Source organism: Rosa chinensis, chromosome 5 (genome assembly GCF_002994745.2).
Source record: "Rosa chinensis cultivar Old Blush chromosome 5, RchiOBHm-V2, whole genome shotgun sequence".
In the NCBI taxonomy this organism is placed as follows: Eukaryota; Viridiplantae; Streptophyta; class Magnoliopsida; order Rosales; family Rosaceae; genus Rosa; species Rosa chinensis.
In genome coordinates, this window is record NC_037092.1 from 33,641,642 (window position 1) to 33,663,861 (window position 22,220).

Below are 22,220 nucleotides of genomic sequence, written 5' to 3' on the forward strand. Positions count from 1 at the left end.
AGTTTGAAACTGGGATTCTGAACTTAATAGGGGAGCTAAGGAACTTCGGCAAAGGGAACACGTGACATGATTAAGACCTGTCCAGCGGTCCAAGCAAGCTTTATGGAAGAGATGAGCACATCTCAGTTCTCTCATCTCTTCTCCTTTCTCAATTTTGCATAGACACACAACACATTTTTCTTTAGAGTACATCACAGCAGGGTTGGAGCTTTCGTAGTGGACTGTGCTACTAAGAGTCTCTGTAACTTCTGCAGGCCATTCAAAGTCATAGTACTATTTGGCAAAAGAACAGAAAAGCAAGTAGTTGAACAACCAGCTCAACTCAGTAGTAATTTGAACTATGAACTTCCACATTGTTGGTAGAAGAGGAAGAAGGCAAAGAAGAATGACACTAAAGAATGGGTCTTGGGACTTAATGATTACTTGACTTGGAACATACCAAGGTATTTAAAGAAGAAAGTTGAGAAGACGTGAAGCTAACTAGAGCATCTCTCACCGTAAGCTATGTACAGTTGTACACACACTTAAAAGAAGAAAGTTGATGAAGACGCGAAGCTAATTAGAGCATCTCTCACCATAAGCCATGTACACACACTTAAAAGAAAAAAGTTGATGAAGACGTGAAGCTAATTAAAGCATCTCTCACCATGAGCTATAGGGACCAATTTTAGCCTAGAACCTCCTCCTGCCCACGGTAAGCTACTACACGAAACCCAAGAAATTTTTTTGGCGTAACAAAAATTTGAAGGCTAAATCTGGCCTCTCCTATCCAAATAGTGGGACCTGTTTTTTTTTTTTTTGCCTTTATGTATTATATTTCTACATGTAGTTAAAGAGAAGTTTTATATACACATCTCTAATTACTTAATGCACATTTCTTATATTTTTCTGTCATCAAACTTTCATTTATACCCCTTCTCATTAATAAATAAATAAAAACAAATAAAGAAGAGTCCACAAAAATAAAATAAGAATTAAATGCTTTATATCTCAAAATATTAATTAAATATTTTCTTATAGGTTAGATGTTCCCCTCGTCTTCATAATACAATCGACGTCTCTTCAAGATCATACATGAACAGCAATGACAGATATAATAATTGTAGTCAACATGAAGAATTAGCAAGCAACCAAATTGGTTGGACGTATCGAAAAAAAAAAAAAACAAATTGGTTGAAACATATTGAAAGAAGTTATAAAATCATCAGATATACCTTAGATACATGAATACATTGTTTGCAAAAGATTCTTTAGCGATTTTAATATTGACCATGACTATATCGATCACGAAGATATTAACGTATGTTGAATATTTTAAAATCTTAGAGGTATCAAGTTTTTCAACTTGAAAAACAACAAAGGTAAGAAAGTTATGTTATTCAATCTTCTAGCGAGATATGAACCTCATTTATGTGAGAAAAAAAGGTAATTAGTAATTACCATATTGATATGTGCCAAACTTAATTCCACAATAAAACAAAAAAGAAATATTAAATAAAAATTTATGATACATAGTCGGCCTATTATTTTCTTAAGTTTTTCTCATTTATTTATTTAGTAAGGAGGGGCATAGATAGAAGTTTGATGAAAAAATGAGGCAAAAAAATATCAGGGTGTTAAAGGAAAAACAGATTATGTGCCTTCGTCAAAGCAATTGACGGGGAGGGAATCAAGTAATTAGCAATCACCATCAATCAGCATGGGTCAAGGACAAATCAGTAGTTAATGTCATCATTGTAATTGATATTTCCGTTGTAATTCTCTCCCCATATAAAGGGGCTATGAAATGAAATGAGTAGACTAATTCCAATTGTCATTTTACTTTAACACGTTATCAGCACGCTCAGAGCAAATAGCCAATAGAAAAAAAAAATCCTAATTTTCTAGTTTTCTTTCTATCGAAAAGAAAAAAACCCTAGAAGAAAAAAATATTTTCTTCTTTTTCTGCAGCCACCAACAACCAAAAAAAAAAAAAATCTCTTCTTCCCCGGCGGCCCTTCCCACCGGATCCCAACCCACTAGGCCGCGCGCTGCAACTTCCAACACAGCCTCGGCGGCCCCTCACCCTGCCCAGCGTTTGCTCACCTGCACCAACGCTGCTGCTCTGATACTGCTGCAGATCCCACCACCACCGAGCCCAGTTGCAGCACCCCTAGCCCCGCCTACAACAGTGCTGCTCCCTACGGGCATCCAGTGCACGTCCTCGCAGGCCAGACAGGCCTCCAGCAGCCCACGCAGACCTCGCTACCGACTCGCGCCCAGCAGCCCATCCCAGCATCGATCCGGCGATCCCTGCCCAGCACCGATCTGGCGATCCCACGGGCAACAGCTACTGGTCTGCAGCAACCCGCCTGCAGCAGCCAGCCAGACAGAGCCTTGCAGCAGCCTCAGCCTCGATCCCTGCGCAGCCTCGGCCCAATCTCCAGGAGAGCACATGAACATTGAAAACCAGGAAACAGAAGAGAGAGAATCTGACGAAAAAGAGCAGGTGGAGGAAGAAGGAGAGAGGGAAGAAACGCGAAAAAAAAAAAAAAAAACAGAAAAAAAGAAAAGAAAAGTGGTGATCGGGCCCAAAGAACATACCCGGCCCAAAGAAGGAAAAAAAAGAAGAAACAAGGCCTGCGACCTAGAAAGAAAAAAAAACAAAGAAAAGAAAAAACAAGAACAAGGCCCATTGCTGAAAAAGCGAGAGGAAGTGGCCCAGTTTTTTTTTCCAGTCCAAAAACATCGCTACGCACGCCTGCATCAACACGCGCGTGCGCAAGGATTGTTTTATTTTCTCGAAATCAAGTATGTTTTTTTTTTTTAACCAAGCATGTGAATTTGATTTATCTTTTCTATTTTTAAGCATGCTTTAGATTTTATTATATATGCTTTTATTATAAAATTTTCGAGCATGTTTTGTTAGATTATATTAATCATTTTAAGCATGCTTTGTCATTTATGCTTTTTATAATTATCTTTAAGCATGATTATATATTTTATTTTTGAGCATGCCATATATATCTATATATATTGTTATATATTATTTATGAAATTTTGAGCATGTTTTTATTTTATTTACGCTTATATAAATTATGTCTACGCATGCTTTGTATTATACTATTGTTTACATTTTATTTTATGCATGATATATTCTTGCTATTATTATATAATTTGCTATGATTATGTGTAGTATATAATTTGTTGTATATTTATGAAATTTGAGGATGCCATGTACTTTATTTCCTATATATGCTATGTTTAAATGTGCTATGCTTATTTTTAGAATGCAATATACAAAAATTGCGTTTTTCCATGATAATGAAAATTCATGAGCATTATACACATACACTTACTGTGATAAAGTATTTTCACATAGCATCGAAAAAAAATGTGACCATTACGAATCTTGGTCTTGAAATATAATTCATATTTTTGGAAAATAATTCACGTGGATGTCTTTATGACTGCGTAATTTATATCTTCCCTCTTGTTTTATGTAGATGGCTGATCCAACTCGACCTGAGTTTGACATTTTGGACTCAGAAGGACTTGAGTACCACCGTTGGGTTTCCGATGTAGAAACTGCCTTTGTGGCAAAAGACTACACCGCCACTATTACCGACCCCAAAGATGATGAACTATCTAATAAGGTGAAAGCAGATGCCTTAATGTTTCTGAGGCAACATATTGATCCTAGCCTACGCTGGGAGTACCTTCAGTTGAAGACACCCAAAGAACTGTGGGATGCCCTTAAGGGACGTTTTGGGAACATTCACAATACTTTGCTCCCAGGACTAGCTGTTCAATGGAATGGAATCCGCTTGCTTGACTATAAAAGGGTCAATGACTTCAACAAGGACATGTTGCGATTAAAGGCACGTCTCAATTTCTGTGGAAGGGAAATCATAGAAGATGATATGATCTACAAGACTCTTTCCACCTTTCCTACTTCAGCGTTTATGCTAGCGGACAAGTATAGGCTGGAGTATGATAACAAAAAAATCACAACCTTCAATAAGTTGATCAGCTTACTGCAAGTGGCTGAGAGGCAAAATGAGGATCTCTTGAACAACAATGCTAGGCCCACTGGGACAAAGAAAATTCCTGAGGCTAATTATGGAAAAATAAAAGGTGGAAAGAACTCCAATGCAAAGGGGTTTGGACGTGCTAATCCCTACCCACGTGGCAACAATGCACCACGTGGAAAGGGACGTGGAGGTGATGGAAACAAGGTGCAAAAGGCACCTAAGAAGGATACTTACAAGAGATATAGGGATTGGTACCTAAGAACCCTTCAGTCAAATATGATAGAGTTGGCAATGAACCATGCTATAGGTGTGGAATCATTGGGCTTTGGTACAAGAACTGCCAAGCAAGCAACATAGTTGCAGCCACTTACAAGAGATATATGGATGCTAAAGAACAAGACACTCACTATATGGAAGAAGGAGGCCATGACGCAGATGTCAACCTCACAATTGCAGACCTCAATGGCAACAAGGAACTTGCTCAGTCAATGGATGCACTAGATTTTGACTGACCTGCTTTATCTATTTATTTTCCAAAAACAGTTGTGAAGGCATAATGCCTCATTTTTAATTAGACTATTACTTAGTCTTAAAGTTTATTTCAATAATGGTTTGATGAATTAGAACAAGACCTTGATTTGATTATCGTTGGCTCATTAATAAATTTTGAATTTTATTCTCAAGCATTGAATTTATTCAAATTTATTTACTACACATATTTACATGGTTCAAAATTGCAATATAAAGATGTAAAGCAATACATCTAGAGAAAAAATTATTTTTAGAATGAAAAGATTATCATTCTACTAAAATAGAAATACTCTAAAGAATCTGAGATATATTTAAAGTCAAAGACGCTCTGTATGCACCAAGAGCTAATCAAACCTTGTTAAATTTCAAAGATATTCGTGCCAACGGTTCTCATGTAAAAACACACTGTGAGAATGGAACTGAATACATTTATATTACCTCTAATGAATGTGGAAGGAAACGCATTTTAGAGAAACTTATGAGTCAATCTAGTGGACTGTACCTCACTACGATTCAGATCATTGAGTCCTATACTGTCACCATAATGAAATGTGGGACACTGACTCATACAGGCTTTGGCATGACCACCTATGGCACCGAGGTCGTGACATGATGATCCGTATTTTAAAGAACTCATATGGACATCCCTTCTTTCGAGTGAAAAATAAAGTGGGAGAAAAATCCGTCACACTGCAAGGTGTCGGTCCTAGTACTGCTCAAATGCAGTCATTGCTTTCTGAAGTACCAGAAGCACTACATCCCATTATGCCTCATTGACTATTTCAAAGGCACATCACTCGTTTTGCAAAGCTTGCTCTTTAGCAAAAACAGGATCGAGACCTTCCTATGCTAAAGACACAAAACAAAACATTCCATTCTTACAAATGATACAAAGAGATGTCTGTGGACCTATCCATCCAGAATGCGGACCATTCAAGTACTTTATGGTTCTAGTGGATGCTTCGACAATCTGGTCACATGTCGTTTTATTGTCCACAAGAAATGCTGCAAAACTTGTAGCACAGATTATACGTTTAAGGGCTCACCACCCTGATCACCCTATCAAGTCTATAAGGCTTGATAACGCTAGAGAGTTTACATCAAAAGCATTTGATGAATATTGCATGTCTATTGGGATCAAGGTAGAGCATCATGTACCCCATGTGCATACACAAAATGGTCTCGCAGAAACCACTATCCACAGGCTACAGATGGTGGCTAGGGCATTGGTTATGCGCACCAACCTGCCTATAGCTGCATGGGGTTATGCAATATTGCACGCAGCTTTACTTATTCGTTTCAAACCCACTACTAGCCAACCATTTTCTGCATACCAGTTGGTAACTGGATATGAGCCTGACATTTCACACTTCGCATATTTGGTTGCGCAGTATATGTGCCTATTGCGCCCCTACAACGCTTCAAAATGGGTCTTCAAAGACGAATAAGTATTTATGTTGGATACGAATCCCCAACAATTATCCACTATTTGGAACCCTTGACAGGCGATCTCTTTACCGCTAGATTTGCGGAATGTCACTTTGATGAGACAGTCTTCCCGTCGTTAGGGGGAGATAGGAAAAAGGATTTTTCAAGGGAACGACAGGAATTGTCGTGGTTTGTCCCCACTCTGTCTCATTTTGATCCCCGCAGTTCACAAAGTGAAAGTGAAGTGAAAAGAATTATCGATCTTAAGAACGTAGCAGATTTGATGCCTGATGCGTTTACTGATATCGCAAAAGTGACGAGATCACATATACCAGCTGCAAATGTGCCTGCAAGGTTAGAAGTCCCCAACAAGGGGCACGGTGCCGCAGATAGAGGCACTGCAACCACACTTAGTGGAGGTGTGGTTGAGGCCGGCCTTGGATCCCCAAAGGAAGAGGGGGAGGTCACTTGGTTCGATTGACACTCACCCAAGGAAGAAGAGGGCGAGTAAGGCACAAACCAATCATCAATGTATAGAATCCCTCTCATGAGATTGTCTCTGATTATAGTTATGTCCATGAATCAATACTGGAGGACGCTGCGATGTTAAAAAATGATTCCAAAGAACAAAGAAATCTCAGAGGATTATGAGAGTTCGTATGAGTTGATAGAAAGATCTTCCATACACATTGGTGATATATACTGTTGCTTAAGGAATCATAGAGCACGATGATATCGAACCACGCTCTGTTGCAAAATGTCAACAAAGAGCAGATTGGCCTAAATGGAATGAAACAATCCAGGCAGAATTAGATTCTCTGACAAAGAGACAGGTATTTGGTCCAGTAGTGCTAACCCCACCAAGTGTAAAGCCTGTAGGACATAAAGGGGTCTTTGTCAGAAAGCGTAATGAGAAGAATGAAGTCCTGAGGTACAAGGCTCGCCTTGTGGCGCAAGGTTTCTCACAACGCCCTGGAATTGACTACGAGGAGACATACTCTCCCGTAATGGACGTTATAACGTTCCGCTACTTAGTTAGCTTAGTAGTTTCCGAAGGATTGGAAATGCAGCTCATGGATGTGGTTACTACATATCTCTATGGGGATCTAGATTCAGAAATATATATGAAAGTACCAGATGGCCTTACATTACCCAGGTCAAGTGACTCTAAACCACGGAGTGCATTTGCAATTAGGTTGAAACGCTCACTTTACGGATTGAAACAATCCGGGCGGATGTGGTATACCAGTCTAAGTGACTACTTGATTGGGAAGGGATATAAGAACGATGAATTATGCCCATGCGTATTCATAAAGAAATTAAAACAAGTTCCGGATTTGCAATTGTAGCTGTATATGTCAATGATATGAACATAATAGGTACTCTTGATGAAATAAGAGAAACCGCGAGCTATTTGAAATCCAAATTTGAGATGAAGGATCTTGGGAAAACTCGATTCTGTCTAGGCCTTGAACTAGAACACCGAGTTTGTGGAATACTAATCCACTAGTCTGCGTATGTCCAAAAGTCAGGCAATTTAACATGGACAAAGCGCATCCTGCTAGCACTCCCATGATCGGTCGAAGCTTGGATGCAAAGAAAGATCCATTTCGTCCAAAGGAAGATGGCGAAGAGGTGTTGGGAGCTGAAATTCTCTATCTAAGTGCAATAGTGATGCGCCCGAAAGCAAGCGCATAATTTAACCCTGAAAATATCGTTAGTAGTATAAGCAAATAGGGATCGTTCTATTCCGGGGATTGAGGGTACACCTGTCATTGTCAAACAGTTAAACAATTAAAATTAAAACAAAGTATAATATTCACAAATATATTCACAACTATAAACATTTTACACGAAAAAAGGGGGGATTTTGTTTTTGGTTTTTCTAAAATAAAACTAAGTTAACAAAACAATTAAAATGCAAAAACATAAAAATACAAATGGAATGAGAGAACAAAGATCAAAAACCGAAACATATGATTAAAATTGACTCAAACCCTAATATTGTTCATCTAAGTCATGAGAAAGGAGTTGATCATGTGAAACATTCGAAAGCAAATGAATTCCCATTTTTTACTTTTCAATGCTAATTAACCTAAGCGAAAGCACCTAGATTAATCCTATCAAACATGCAATCAAACCCTAGAAAGCTAGTCAATCATGTCATGTTTAATGCATTACACATAGAGAAAGGCTATCAACTCAAGTGTACAACTTAGTATGGAAAAGTCCACCTAATTGCAATCCTCGTTAATTAAATTCGGTCTTTGCACAAAACCTTTACTACTTTGATACAAGTTTACACAAAACGAAAAGTCGATTTCATGTTCTTAAACCTAGCACCAATTATATCGAAACCCTAAGTGTTTGCAACCACATAAGATTAAAATACAAAAGTTATCTATAACGCAAATTTAATTAAACAAACCCACATAAGCAACTCTCGAAGAACAATAATATGAATCTGAAAATTCTCAATTAATCATAAAAATTCTAGAAATTAATATTTGTTCAAACACATATGTCAACTAGAACAAAACCAACGAAATTCAAAGCAAAGGTTACAAAGGAGAATCGGATTACACCGTGAGATGGAGATGGTGATGAACGATTGATGTGGTGGTCTCTTGAATCTCGAAAGCAAGCTTCAAGAATGGTGGTGGATGATGATGCTCACGGCAATGCTTCTTCTCCCTTGGCCTTGCTTGAACTCGTGGAGATGACTAGAGGATGGAGAGAGGAGAGGAAAACCTCACGGCAACAAGAGCAAAATTTCTGATTTTTCTAAAGTGTAAATTGTATGGGGGAGAGGAACTTTTTGACGTTGAGAAAGGGGGAGTTTTATATAGGAGCATGGCTAGGGTTCACAAAGCAATCAGAATTTTCCACATAGCTTCAACCAATGATAATTCGCCAAGTAAGCTTGTGATGTGGTCCAACCAATCATAGAATGCCAAGTAAGCCTTGTGATGTGTTCCAACCAATCATAATTCTCTAAAATACCTCCCTAATATTTAATTGCCGAATTTCCTTGAAATTATTCTGATTTTCTTCATGAATTTCGGCCAACATTCCTTTAGGGAATTTAGGGATGAATCTAGACGTCTTTTTAGCTTTTCCTTGGTGCACACATATTTTCCTTCCATAAATATCTCCCTTGAATCTCTCTTGGCGTCATCTCCTTGATTATTTCTGATTTTCACGTTGGCAATCACACCAAATTATTCCTCCAACAATATTTCTTTCCATAAAAGTCTCCCAAGAAAATCTCTCCTTGAAATCCTCAATCAATCATCTTCATTTCCCACGTTGTCACCTTGTTTTTCCTTAAGTATTACACGGCAAATTTAATCCCCAAGGAAAATATATTTTCCTTTTTTTAAAAAAAACTCTTCCTTGATTCTCTCCTTGCCATGTCATCTTCATGAAGCTTCTCTTTCCATTTATGAACTCAATTCAGCTTATTTATTCCAAAGACCTGAAAATAGAAGATTTCTAAAATAAGAGATGGAAACTTTCCTAAACTAAAATGGAAACTTTCTAAAAATGGAAAATAGAAACTACAAAACGGAAACTTTCTACAATTAGGAACTTTCCCAATCAAAGAATGGAAACTTTCCTAAACAGAGTTTTATTAAGGAAATAACGCAGAAAATATAGGGAAATAACAGTTAAAACGTCGCATTAAAATGCTCCTATCAAATAGGCGCATTATTGTACTTAGCCCAATATACTCGACCAGACATTGAATTCTCAGTGAACTTGTTAGCTAGATTTAGCTCAGCGCCAATGCAACGTCACTGGAATTGTATCAAGAACATTTTCGATACCTAAAAGGAACCATTGACTTATGACTGTTCTTTCCCTACAGAGAGACAAGAGGGACCGCAGATGGAACTGCAATACCTAAAGGAAATGTTGATGGCGAAAGAGCCACTCCCTACACCGAAATGCCAAATGACATTTTGGTTGGTTTTGCTGATACTGGGTACCTCTCTGACCCACATAAAGGTCGTTTCCAAACTGGTTATGTATTTACCATTGGGAACACGGAGATATCTTGGAGATCAACCAAGCAAACCCTTGTGGCTACCTCCTCAAACCACTCATAGATCATTGCTCTACATGAGGCGGTTCGTGAGTGTATATGGTTAAGAGCTATCATTACACATATTCGAGGGACTAGTGGTTTGAGTTCTACCACTGAAGATCCTACTTGCATTTATGAGGATAATGCAGCTTGCATCGAACAGATGAAGCTAGGTTATATCAAGGGTGATAACACAAAGCACATATCGCTAAAGTTTTTTTACAATCAGCAACAACAGGCTCTCCTCAAGATTCAAGTGAATCAAGTAAGGTCTGAGGAGAATGTGGCAGATTTGTTCACCAAATCATTGCCTAAGGCCATATTTGAGAAACATGTGAAAAACAGGAATGCGAAGACTTTCCAAGCTCCCCTGATTAATGTAAGTATCAGGGGGAGGTGTAGACGTCAGGGGGAGTCTAACACACACATGTCATACTCAAATGTAAAAGGTGCGTTGTGCTATTTTCCTTCGACCAAGGTGTATTTTTGTCCCACATGGTTTTTTGTTACTTGGCAAGGTTTTTAGTGAGGCAACAACTCATGCACCATTTCGTCTTTAACTTGGCACAAGGGGGACTGTTAAAGGAAAAACAGATTATGTGCCTTCGTCAAAGCAATTGACAGAGAGGGAATCAAGTAATTAGCAATCACCATCAATCAGCATGGATCAAGGACAAATCAGTAGTTAATGTCATCATTGTAATTGATATTTCCGTTGTAATTCTCTCCCTATATAAAGGGGCTATGAAATGAAATGAGTAAACCAATTCCAATTGTCATTTTACTTTAACATAGGGATGTGCATTAAGTAATTGAGAGGGTGTATTTAAAATTTCTCTTAGCGGGGTGTATTTAATTCATATTTTAAAAGATTTTGTTTGAGTTTTTATATCCACGGATTGTTTAAATTCTATATGGATTTCGATTGATTATAATGGATTGATTTACTAGTATTTGTTTAGATTTTACAAGTCTTTATGATGTTTTTGGTAGGTTAATTTTTTCTTTCTTTCTTCTTCTTTAAAAGCAATGGATGTATGGAACCAACTATGATATAGCATTAGTGACAAAAAAGTGTGTGTGTGTGTATATATATATATATATATGTATGGCAATCTATCATTCTTTATGTTGTGTATTATATGAATAATAAGAGAAAATTAATCAACCAAAATGTTTCACAAAAAATAAAGTAGTAAACTAATGACATAATTTATTTCATATCTAATCTACAAAAGAAACATGTGTGTATGTAATGGCCTATTCTGGGTTTAGATAAATATATGTATATATATCGGCACCTGGCTTCGGGTTTAATTAAAAAAAAAAGAAACATGTGTGTATGTATCATCTTAACAATACCATTGAAAGTGACCTTAATTAACTAAGGATTAAGGCTTCCAGAGCTATAGTGATAAAAATAAAAAAAATTATTAGATGAGAGCAGACTCACTCAGCAGAGGCAGAGGCAGAGGAGGATAATGGGAAGATAGATCTAAGATAAAATGGATGAGTATCACCTATTGAGAGCTGCTGCTTTTTTTTTTTTTTTTGGTGAAGAGCTTCTTCATTTTTTTTAGTGAGAACAAATCTATCAAAATCTAGCATAGTGATTTTGTTCCTTTCAAAAAAAAAAAAAAAAAAAAAATTTGTTAACCCAAAATCTAGAATAAGGTCTCGTTTGGGTGGAAATAAACTTCTGGTATGGTTCACCTATTCTTCACGGGCTACCGACACTAATCAGGCAAACAAAGCCTAGGAAACTATAGGGCCCGGTAACCTTAGAGGAGTCGGACCCCGTGGGACATAGTCTTAACACCTTGGCGTATAAATAAGTCGAAGAAACAGTGATAGAGGCATGGAAGCAGAGATGAACAAGAAGAAGCTGGCGGCGGGCCTTGTCATCCTTACAGTCTTCATTTCCCGCATCGGAGCTTGGACCGGTGAAATCAACGGCGGAGTTATCTGTGATGTTTGCGGCGACTCCGCCCTCGGACCTGAAGATCATATTCTAGAAGGTCCGTTCTTTCCTTCTCTATAATAGACTTTTGATTCTATAATTGAATTTTGATGATGATATTATTAACAACCTGGTTATCTGGGTTTCTGGGTTGGAATTTGGTTATGATCATCATGTGTTTTGCATAAAATTGTTGATATTTTCCCATTTGATTGGTCAGAGAAATTCGTTCAAAGTCACATGAATTTATCGGAGATATTAAAAAGTTGAAAATTGCTCTGGTTTTATAGTTTGATTGTTCTACCAATCTAAATATTGTAATTATAATCTTTTAATCTCAGAACTATGAGTAAAGTGGTGGTATACTTTCCTCTTCATAGATATTAAGATGTACAGAATATCTTTTTTTTGCTTAGTTCTTGAAAATGTAGTAATTGATTAAGATTTGTTCTACGTTCTGACCAACAGTTTCGTACTCTTATATAAATTTCTTGCTGAAACCCTGTTCTTACTTCCCTTTTTTTTTTTTTCTCTCTCTCTCTCTCCCTGGCTGGTAAGCATGGATCAAAAAGACCCAGAAAAATAAACAGACTAATGAAACTAGCTAGCTTGGCCTATCATCAGGCCTGAAACCCTTTTCTTACTTGAAGAGTATTAGTCTTACTTTAAAGGTCATACAGCTGGAACAAAGATATATTTCATTGTTCTGTACAAGATCTTCCAGTATTGCCATTTGAATTTGTTGCTAAATCATTGTCCTTCTCATATGCATCAATGTCTATGGTGTTGCATTTTCTGAAAAACGTCTTTGTGAATCAAGACCTGATGAATTGATTTTACATGTACTTCAAGCAGTACATAGTAGGCATAACTAATGGCTTATGAACAAAATTTTCATTTATATTTCGCTAAATAGGTAGGACAAAATGATCTTATGCTGGTGTTCACCAATTGCTAAGTAGGTGCAGAACAACTGCACAATCATCTTGTTGAGTGGGAAAGATTTTTTTTATTTTTTATTTTTATTTTTTTTTTTATTTTTTTTTCGGTCTGTAGGATAGATGTTGTAGTTTGGAACTTGGATACATTTAGAGAAAATATTATGATAACGAGGAAAAAAAAATCATAGTTCAATTGAAAACCTCTTGACAATCTGCTGCTTCATAGCTGCTAGTTTCCATTTCCCATAATTGAACATTTGACTTTCCGAGTTGGACTGTTCTCCCTATGATAGAACCTTTGTTCCAACAATTGTCAATTAACAAGAACTTCTATATTATGCTGAAGTACTCCCTGCAGTTGTCTTCTCCGATTCCTTAACTTCTACTTCCATCCTATTCATACGTACATTATTCACTTGATTGGTATGTGCTTTTTGGACCAAGTATTTAGGTCTTTAGGAACATTTGTAATCCGCTAAGACAAAATTTTAATCTTCATTTGTTCTCAATGAGCTGGGTTTTTTCTTCTTTGTTGGTTAATCTCTCTATCTGTTAGTTTGTATTTTCAAATGCTATATATTGAAATGGTTCACATTCATGTCATTTTCTGGTGATTCGTATCATTTTTGAATTGGGTATTGAAGTCATAAAGATACAGAGGATGTTTAAGCTTCTAACTCTCTACACGCATTTACAATTTTAGCTAAGTATGTTACTGGAACGTTGACATTCTCACGTGTTTTTATATGGGGATATGGAAGAAATGAATGGGTTTGACTTTTTGCAGGTGCTGAGGTTGCTGTTCTATGCATCACAAAATCTGGGGAAGTTCTAAATTACCAGGCATTCACGAATGCTAAGGGGAGATATACAGTGGCAGAGACGATGCCTGAAAGTGACCGCTGGGATGCGTGCCTGGCACGACCTATCAGCAGCTTCCATGAGCACTGCACTCATCTCAGGGGTGCCAGCTCAGGAGTAAAGTTCAGTTATAATCACCCATCAGGTTATTCTCACACCGTCAGAACTTTCGTCTATCGACCGTCTAGTGTACCAGCATACTGCATTTGAACATTGTAGGCTTGATGTATATTACTGTTCTGTAGTTGCAATCTTTCTTTGCCTATATTGAATGGAATTGGAAAAGAGATTATGCAGTCATTACACAGTACTGCTGTGGGACATTGATGCTGCAGTGTAGTTTTTGTTAAGCATCTTTCTTGTTAATTAAGACCAGTCCTTGATTGAAATAGCCATACAGGAACTGTCATAAAATTAAAATAGTAGGTGTATTTTGCTGAACACATACTTTTTAGTTAGATAGTAGCTTTGATAGATCCAAGTTTAGTATCCGATGAGTCATCAAAGAATACACAAATGAAGAACTCTGATGAACATGATAGTGGTAAGATAGAGGACACACCTTTCTTCTGTATTCATGTGGTAGGCAGCAGTTCCTCAGTCTAAAAGATATTGCAATAATAATTTGATATACTGTTATCCTAAAAATGTTTCTAGCATATGAATGTGAGGCGAGGCCATTTTTTACTTATATTTTCTATTGTATTTTATGTCTTAGTTGGTGGTGGCGGTGCTGGTGCTGGTGGTGTGTGTGTTATTTTGATTTTTTTGCCATATAGCGAGGAATTTCTCTCCAACAAAATGTTAGTGGAGGTTTTAAGTTCAAATTGTCCCATCCCCTTTGATGAAAAATGTTGGCGTGAAACTCCTTACCACTGAACTAATTGCTGGTCGGCACATATAGATATAATTTGCTTTAGATCCCATGTCGACAATTCCAGATCGCTTTACTACTAAAATATTAATAGAACAAAATAGAAGATGCACTAATCGAATCCTGTCTGATCCTAACATAGGGGTTGCCTGATATATTTACAAAAATATCAATCTGAACAATGCATGATGCTTCTAAAGCCTGTTCTTTCCTTTCAAACTTCTTGTGGAGCTCTGTTCTTCAGTTCATCTTCATCTTCAGGTAGTGGAAAATGGGTTTCTGTGGCACAGGTATACACTTAACAACCCAACCGATTGGCCAAGAAATGGCTGCAATTCCAAGACATACTCCCCATAGGTTGAAATCTTCAAATGTGCTTAGAAATTCCACTGTCACAATCTGTAGAATAACTGCCACTGCAATTATCCCCATGAACAATTTGTCGGTGTGGATAATACCTAAAGATATCCTTCTTCTCAATCTTCCTTGCATTAAACTATTGAATATCTGGCAAAACACGTAAGTATTAAAGATCAAGGTGCCATTTACCTTATTATTAACACCAAACATTGCTTCTCCCCTGAACTGTAATATCAAGAGGACAGTTGTTTGATACAGAGCTTGAGCCAAGAGCTTCCTGCACATGACATTGGTGATGAAGGGCTCAGTTCTGCCCGCCGGTGGCTTTTCCATGAGTTCTTTTGTGGGTTTATCCTTGGTAAGAGCCAGAGCTAGTAGTGTGTCCATAATCATGTGCAACCAAATTGAACGAACTATCGTAAATGGCACTTGCCTTGATGAAGCTGCTACTGCAAAGTTGATCAAAAGACCAGCAACATTTGCTGTGAGCTGGAATTGGACGAGCTTCTGCGTATTGTGATAAACACATCTTCCGCATGCCAAAACACTGACCACTGAAGCATAGTTATCATCCGTGATTATAATATCTGAGCTTTCCTTGGCAACTTCTGTTCCTTGAATTCCCATAGACAGTCCTATATCAGCATCACCATCAGAATAAGCTCAAAGTAACCGGTACATGAAACTACTGAGAAGAGCTAGCTCCAAAACAATTCAAGAACTTATCATAATTTATACAGGGCCACCCTACGAAGAGAGGGTATCCGGGGAGATACTGACACTCACATCGATACTCTTCGCCACCCCCAGTTGCTCTTCCACCACAACTTTAGGCTTGGTGGCAAATTTCTTCCTCAGCTTCTTTAGCTTCGCTAGTGCGCAGTTTGAGTTTACGAAGATTTCACCCCCTCTACTTTTCACACTTTTTTTTTTGGAGAAGATGAACAGTGAATAACAAATTTCTTCCTCAGCTTCTTTAGCTTCGCTAGTGAATAACGACTCTACCCTTGAAGATTTCATCTTCTTTAGCATGAACACTTTTCACACTTTTTTTTTGTTTCTGCTTAATTCTACTGATGGCACCAAACAGAGGTCTAGTGTAATTGTGGGACTGAGTGATTTGTTTATTATATGTGCATAGCAATTTGGTTATTGGGCATCTTTCTGGTTTTTGTGTGTAGGTGTCTGCAGAGCCAGTCAAGTGGCTGATCTGTTTCCTACAGTGTCTCCTGAAATTGTTGTTCGGGAGGCGAGGTTAAAGGACTGTTGGGAGGTCGCCGAGACTGATTGCAGCTCTTTTTTCCCGAAATATGCTTTCCCTTTGGATTTTGTTCTTAGGATTGATGGAACTTGTTTGTTAGCCATTGAATATACAAGGGTGGCAGTAGTTCTTAGATTCATCTGATACATTGGAAATGATAGCTTAGTGCCATAGATCAACCATATATTGAGCCTCAAAAACAAAACAGGAGTTAAGCAGGATATCCGGATACTTATAATCAGTGATTTCACCTCTAGCTGAAAGTGATCGCTTAACTCATAGCTCATGACCTTCATCCTTTGACTTTTAACATTGTACAGCCATCTAGAGTGGCAATAGTTCTTAGATTCATCTGCTACATTGGAAATGATAGCATAGCACCACAGACCAAACTCAGAGCCTCGAAAACACAAGAAGAGATAAGCTTCGGTTTCAGAAACTTGTAGTTAGTTGAAAGAAACCACTTAATTATAGCTGATAACCCTTAACCCTTTGACTTTAGATATTCATTGTAGAAAATGTTGAGATAAATGGTTCATCTAGCTTCTTATTTATGCATTGGTTCATCTAGCATGCATTCTAACTACATTTGTGGATGGATGTTTGAATTGAAAGACTGGTATTATCATGGCACCGGCCAGTCCTCATCATCTTGTATTATCCTCATGTTTGGGGCATCTTCATATCTTGTGTAGATATAAGTTTGCCCCATTTATACAGGCAATCGAGTTGATTAATCTAGAAACTAAATAAAAGTTTCAAAACGAGGTTTGAGGTAGATCTCAAAAGATTATGTTGATATATAAAGTTGGAAAAAGAATTTTGCAGATGTCATACAAAAATTTTACTCAGTTTAGACCCAACCACAGTAAAGTGGAGAAGATGAACAGTAAAATGACGACTCTACCATTGAAAAGTTAACGGGGTTAATAGTGAAAGTGAAGTCTAGGTACCAATTTGATATTTTTGAAAATTGAGGTATGTGTTTTAGGAAAAGAGATGCAGAGAGAATAGTGGAAAGAATTGGGCGAGAATGAGCTGTGTTTTCATTGATAATAGGGGTCTCTTTGTATAGAGGATTATAAGCAGAGAATCTAAGTCTTACAAGGAAACATAATCATAAAATGATTATGATATCTCCGAAAATATCTTCGAGAATATCTGTAAGACTAACCCAATTACAACTCAGACAAGTGATTAGAGTTTGGGCTAGACGTACAAACTAGGTGTCCTTAAACACTCCCCTTGTGTTGCCCAAACATGGTGTTCCTCTCGTTGCCTCGTCAAAAACCTTGCCGAGTAACAAAAACCTAGTAGGACAAAAATAACCTCGGTCGAAAGAGAAAAAGAGTACAACACACCCTTCACATTTCGAGACCAAATATGTAGACATCTCCCCCTGATGACAACTGTCATAGGAGTTCAGATAATTTCCGCAAACGATGCTACCAACATGTTTCTCAAAAGTGGAATTTATGCAATGATTTAGTAAACAAGTCTACCACACTGTCCTCAAATCGGATCTAGTTCACTTTGATCTTGAGGGGAGTCCATTGTTGCTGATTATGCTTGATGTTGTCGCTTTTGATGTAGCCTTACTTCATTTGTTCAAAGTAAGCAGCATTATCCTCATAAATGCTCGTAGGCTTATCTTTGGTAGACTTCCAAACCACAATTGCTTCGAACAGGTGTAATTATGGATCCAATCCATATACATTCACGAACCACTTCGTGAAGAGCAATAATCTCTGCAACGTTCAAAGATATGGTGACTAGTGTAGATTTTGTAGACCTCCAAGATACCGCAGTCTTACCCATGGTAAACACATAACCAGTTTGGGAAAGACCTTTGTGTGGGTCAGAGAGATACCTAGCATCAGCAAAACCTTCCAAAACACTAATGTCTTTTTGGGATGGGGATAGAGGACGCAGTCCAGAGTTGGAGGCGTTCCTGATATCTAATGGGTCATATCCGTCATCTCTCTGTTGGGATTGAACAAGCCCATATCAAACGTACATCTCTAGTATCGAAAGATATTTTTTACATCAGTCTATTGGCATTGCGTTGGCACAAAACTATACCTAGCTAACAAGTTTACTGCAAATGAGATGTCTGGTCTTGTGCATTGATCTAAGTACAACAATGTACCTATTGCACTTAAGTAGGGCACTTCTACCTCTAGCACATCTTCATCGTCATCTTTTGGACGGAATAGATTCTTCTTTGGATCAAGACTACGGACAACCATTGGGGTTCTTGAAGGCTTAACTTTGTCAGTATTGAATCGCCTAAGCATCTTTTGGGTATAAGCTGATTGATGAATTAGGATACCATCTTCACGGTGCTCAAGTTTCAAACCGAGGCAAAACCGTGTTCTCCCAAGGTCCTTCATCTCAAACTCGGATTTCAAACGTTTAGTGGTTTCCCTTAACTCCTTAAGGGTGCTAATTATGTTCATGTCATCAACATAAACTGCTACTATTGCAAATTCAGAACTTGTTCTTTTTATGAACACACATAGGCATAGTTCATTGATAACATATCCCCTCCCGGTCAAGTATTCACTTAGATGGTTATACCACATCCGTCCGGATTGGTTCAATTCATATAGTGAGTGTTTCAACCTTATTGCAAACGTGCTTCGTGATTTAGAGCTACTTGACTTGGGTAACTGAAGTCCATCTGGGACCTTCATGTATATCTCCGTATCTAGATTGCCATATAGATATGCAGTAACCACATTCGTAAGCTGCATGTTCAGTTATTCGGAAACTACCAAACTGACAGGGTAGTGGAGTGCAATGACATCCATTACGAGAGAATATGTCTCATCTTAGTCGACTTCAGAGCGTTTTGTGAGAAGCCTTGCGCCATAAGGCAAGATTACCATCTCTTTTTCTCATCACGCTTTCTAACGAAGACCCATTAGTCAATAGATTTTATGTTAGGACGTGTTGGCATCACTAGCTCGAAAAATCTTCCTCTTCGTTAGAGAATCCAACTTAACCTGGATCACATCTTTTTATTTAGGCCCATTTTCTCTACATTGGCATTCATTCATTAACAGAGCGTGGTTCGTTATCATCAGAATCAACAAACTCATGCGCAACATAATGTGTGATTACATCATCAATCATAATGGGGTTTTTATCCCACATCTCATGTACACTAGTGTAATTTTCAGACAGGTCTCTATATTATCAGGAATAGGTCCTGACGTTAAGGCGTCCCCCAATGATAACCATAATTAGGAAGATTCTCATGAGACAGATTTTGAGTGTCGATGATCAAATGATTGGGTTGCGCTTAAGTATCCTTCGAACCTACTAGCCTCTCACGCATCCTAACTAGGGTCATGGCCTGTAATGCTAGAGTGCCACTCTATATGGCATTGGTGCAATTCCTACCTCCGTGTATGGTGGTGTTACATCCACTCGTAGGGACGTCCATCCTTGTAGGCATATTTGCAGCAGATATATGTGATCTCGTCACTTTAGCGGGGATCAAGATGAGACATGGTGCGGACAGACCACAACAATTTCTGTTATTCTTGCTGAACATCCATGTTCTTATCTCCCCCTAACGACATGAAGACTGCCTCATCAAAGAGACAATCCACAAATCTAGTGATAAAAAGATCGCCTAGCAAGGGTATTAAGTGGCAGACGATTGTTGGAGTCTCAAATCTAACATATTTGCTCATTTGTCTATGAGGACCTATCATGGTACGCTGTGGCGGCGCAATTGGTACATAAATGGCGTACTCAAATATGTGTAAGTACAAGATACTTGTACCAGTCACTAGCTGTAATGCAGAGATAGATTGAGTGGGGGTGGGTCGTAAACAAATTAGAATAGCTGCATGCAATATTGCATCACTCCAAGTGGATATAGGGAAATTGGTGCGCATTACCAATGTTTGGGCTACCATCGTAGTCATTTATGCAAGACCATTTCAGAGTGTACATGGGAATATGATGTCCAACATCAGTCCCAACGCAATAATCATCAAAAGTCTTCAATGTAAACTCCCTAGCATTGTCAAGTTCAATTGACTGAATGGGATGACTTGAGGAGTGAGCTCGTCACCATATAATATGTGCTAAGAGTGTAGTATTAGCAATATTACAAGTAGACAATGGCACAACACTCGACCAACATGTTTGCGTGTCAACCAACATCATGAAATATTTAAACTTCCGCAAGTTGGCTGAATCAGTCCACAGAATCCCCTCAAATTCTATGTAAGAACAGAATGAGTATTTTCGTATCCTTTGCATAGGACGGTCTCAAACCTAATTTCCATACGGAACAGGCTTTGTAGAACGAGCGCGGGGCCTTAGAATTAACCATTGAGGATTTTGGTTGGGTCTGAGCGCCTGAAACGCTATTAGAAGCAAAATCGGAGACTACACCATCAACCATGGCGTCATGGCCATGGGAGACGCCAACCATGGCGTCATTAGGGGGGGACAACGGCTGCCTTAGGTCGGTGGTGGACTGCAGCGGTGCCAGAGGCAGTGACGGCGACGGCGACGGTCACACTTAGTCCAGGAATCAACTTTTGATTTTTGCTTCATTTCGCTCGAAAGAATGGATGTCCGTGTAAAGTCTTTAATTGATGGATCATCATATCATGACTAGGATGTCCTATCTTATCGTGACAAAGCCAATATGTGTTTGGATCTAAGTGATCTTCTCTCAAAACTCTATTGGATTTAATAGCTCGAATAGTGGTGACATAAAAACCACTAGAGAGACACAAGTTTTTCTAAGATGTGCCTTTGTTCGCAACCATTAGAAGTATTGGAAATGAACTCATTTCCGTTCTCTACATACATTTCTGCATGGAATCTGTTAGCTCGAATAGCTCAATAGGGTTCGATTCTCCCTAGAGGGTAGAGAGTTTATGTGACAGTAATCAAGGTACCTTTTGGCAAGAAGAATTTGGGCTATTCCATGTCCTTGAACTAAACTCGATGGGCCAGCCATCGTAGTCATGAAGAAATATGTAGGCAACATCTGTACGAATGATTGCCTATGGTGGTGAATGGTATGCATAGTCGCACTATCCGCAAGACGTTGAAGTTCTCTAGCATTCATTCTTCAAAAGCTCAGTGAAATGGAGTCATAATGGAAAGAATTCGAAATTTTATTCATAAGCTAACGGAGTACATCATTGTGTCTTAACCATTAAGAGACTCTGATCCAAATACTAGCTAATGCAAAACAATGGTAGTCGTTTAACTTCGTTTGGTAACTCCAAAATAAATATGACCAGGTGAGTAGAGAGATGTCGGTGGAGCAAGGCTTGCTTAATTAGTACCACTAATCTCAAAACCTTCCTAGACATCACACTTACTTTAGATGAGCCTAGTTTGAAGAAAGACTAAACCATTGGTATTTACTATAAAAATAATATGGCAATTGCCTACATATCTTGGGAAAAATAAAAGACTTAAACAAAATCGCCAGTCTCTTGATCTTGGCCTTTGAAGTCTTCCACCCTTAGAGCGAGATCATCATCTTGATCTTCTTGCTCCATGTAATTTGCTTTCTTTGCTTCATGATACATCTTGTAAGCGTTTGCAACATTCTGGGATGCTTTACAAACTTTGACCCAATGTCCGGACGCACCACACAGAATACAAGCATCATTATGGTCAGACTCCCTTGATAGAGGCGCTCTAGGTGCGTGATTAGAATGACTATTAACCTTGGTGGTGTCACCACCATAGCCAAAGGCTTTGCCTCCCCCTCTACTTACACGTTGACCTACATGGTTCCGTGCACCCCTATCTTGGAGGTTACCTTTCTCTTTGGGGCGAGAATATGGATCAGAACATCCAGAATTATCCCTCGCTTTAGGGTTTTGCTCTTGGCTCCCTTCCTTAGGGGCA

General features: G+C 38.4%; 2 protein-coding genes across 2 annotated transcripts; one reads left to right on the plus strand and one right to left on the minus strand.

Moving 5' to 3' along the window:
- The first annotated feature begins 11,889 nt into the window (after window positions 1-11,889).
- LOC112201824 lies at window positions 11,890-14,244 on the plus strand. Its single transcript, XM_024342746.2, has 2 exons — window positions 11,890-12,080; window positions 13,751-14,244. The coding sequence occupies exons 1-2, from the start codon at window positions 11,921-11,923 to the stop codon at window positions 14,032-14,034; spliced, it is 444 nt and encodes a 147-aa protein (XP_024198514.1). The 5' UTR covers window positions 11,890-11,920; the 3' UTR covers window positions 14,035-14,244.
- A 694-nt stretch (window positions 14,245-14,938) lies between these two features.
- On the minus strand, window positions 14,939-15,685 carry LOC112203672 (putative calcium-transporting ATPase 13, plasma membrane-type). Its single transcript, XM_024344600.1, has one exon. The coding sequence runs from the start codon at window positions 15,683-15,685 to the stop codon at window positions 14,939-14,941; it is 747 nt and encodes a 248-aa protein (XP_024200368.1).
- Window positions 15,686-22,220: the final 6,535 nt, after the last annotated feature.

What these genes read in the sequence shown, in the direction of transcription:
- LOC112201824 (XM_024342746.2), top strand. Translation starts at nt 11,921, where the DNA reads ATGGAAGCAGAGATGAACAAGAAGAAGCTGGCGGCGGGCCTTGTCATC. An exon ending in TGAAGATCATATTCTAGAAG is followed by an intron (nt 12,081 to 13,750) that starts GTCCGTTCTTTC and finishes GACTTTTTGCAG; the next exon opens with GTGCTGAGGTTGCTGTTCTA.
- LOC112203672 (XM_024344600.1), bottom strand. Translation starts at nt 15,685, where the DNA reads ATGGGAATTCAAGGAACAGAAGTTGCCAAGGAAAGCTCAGATATTATA.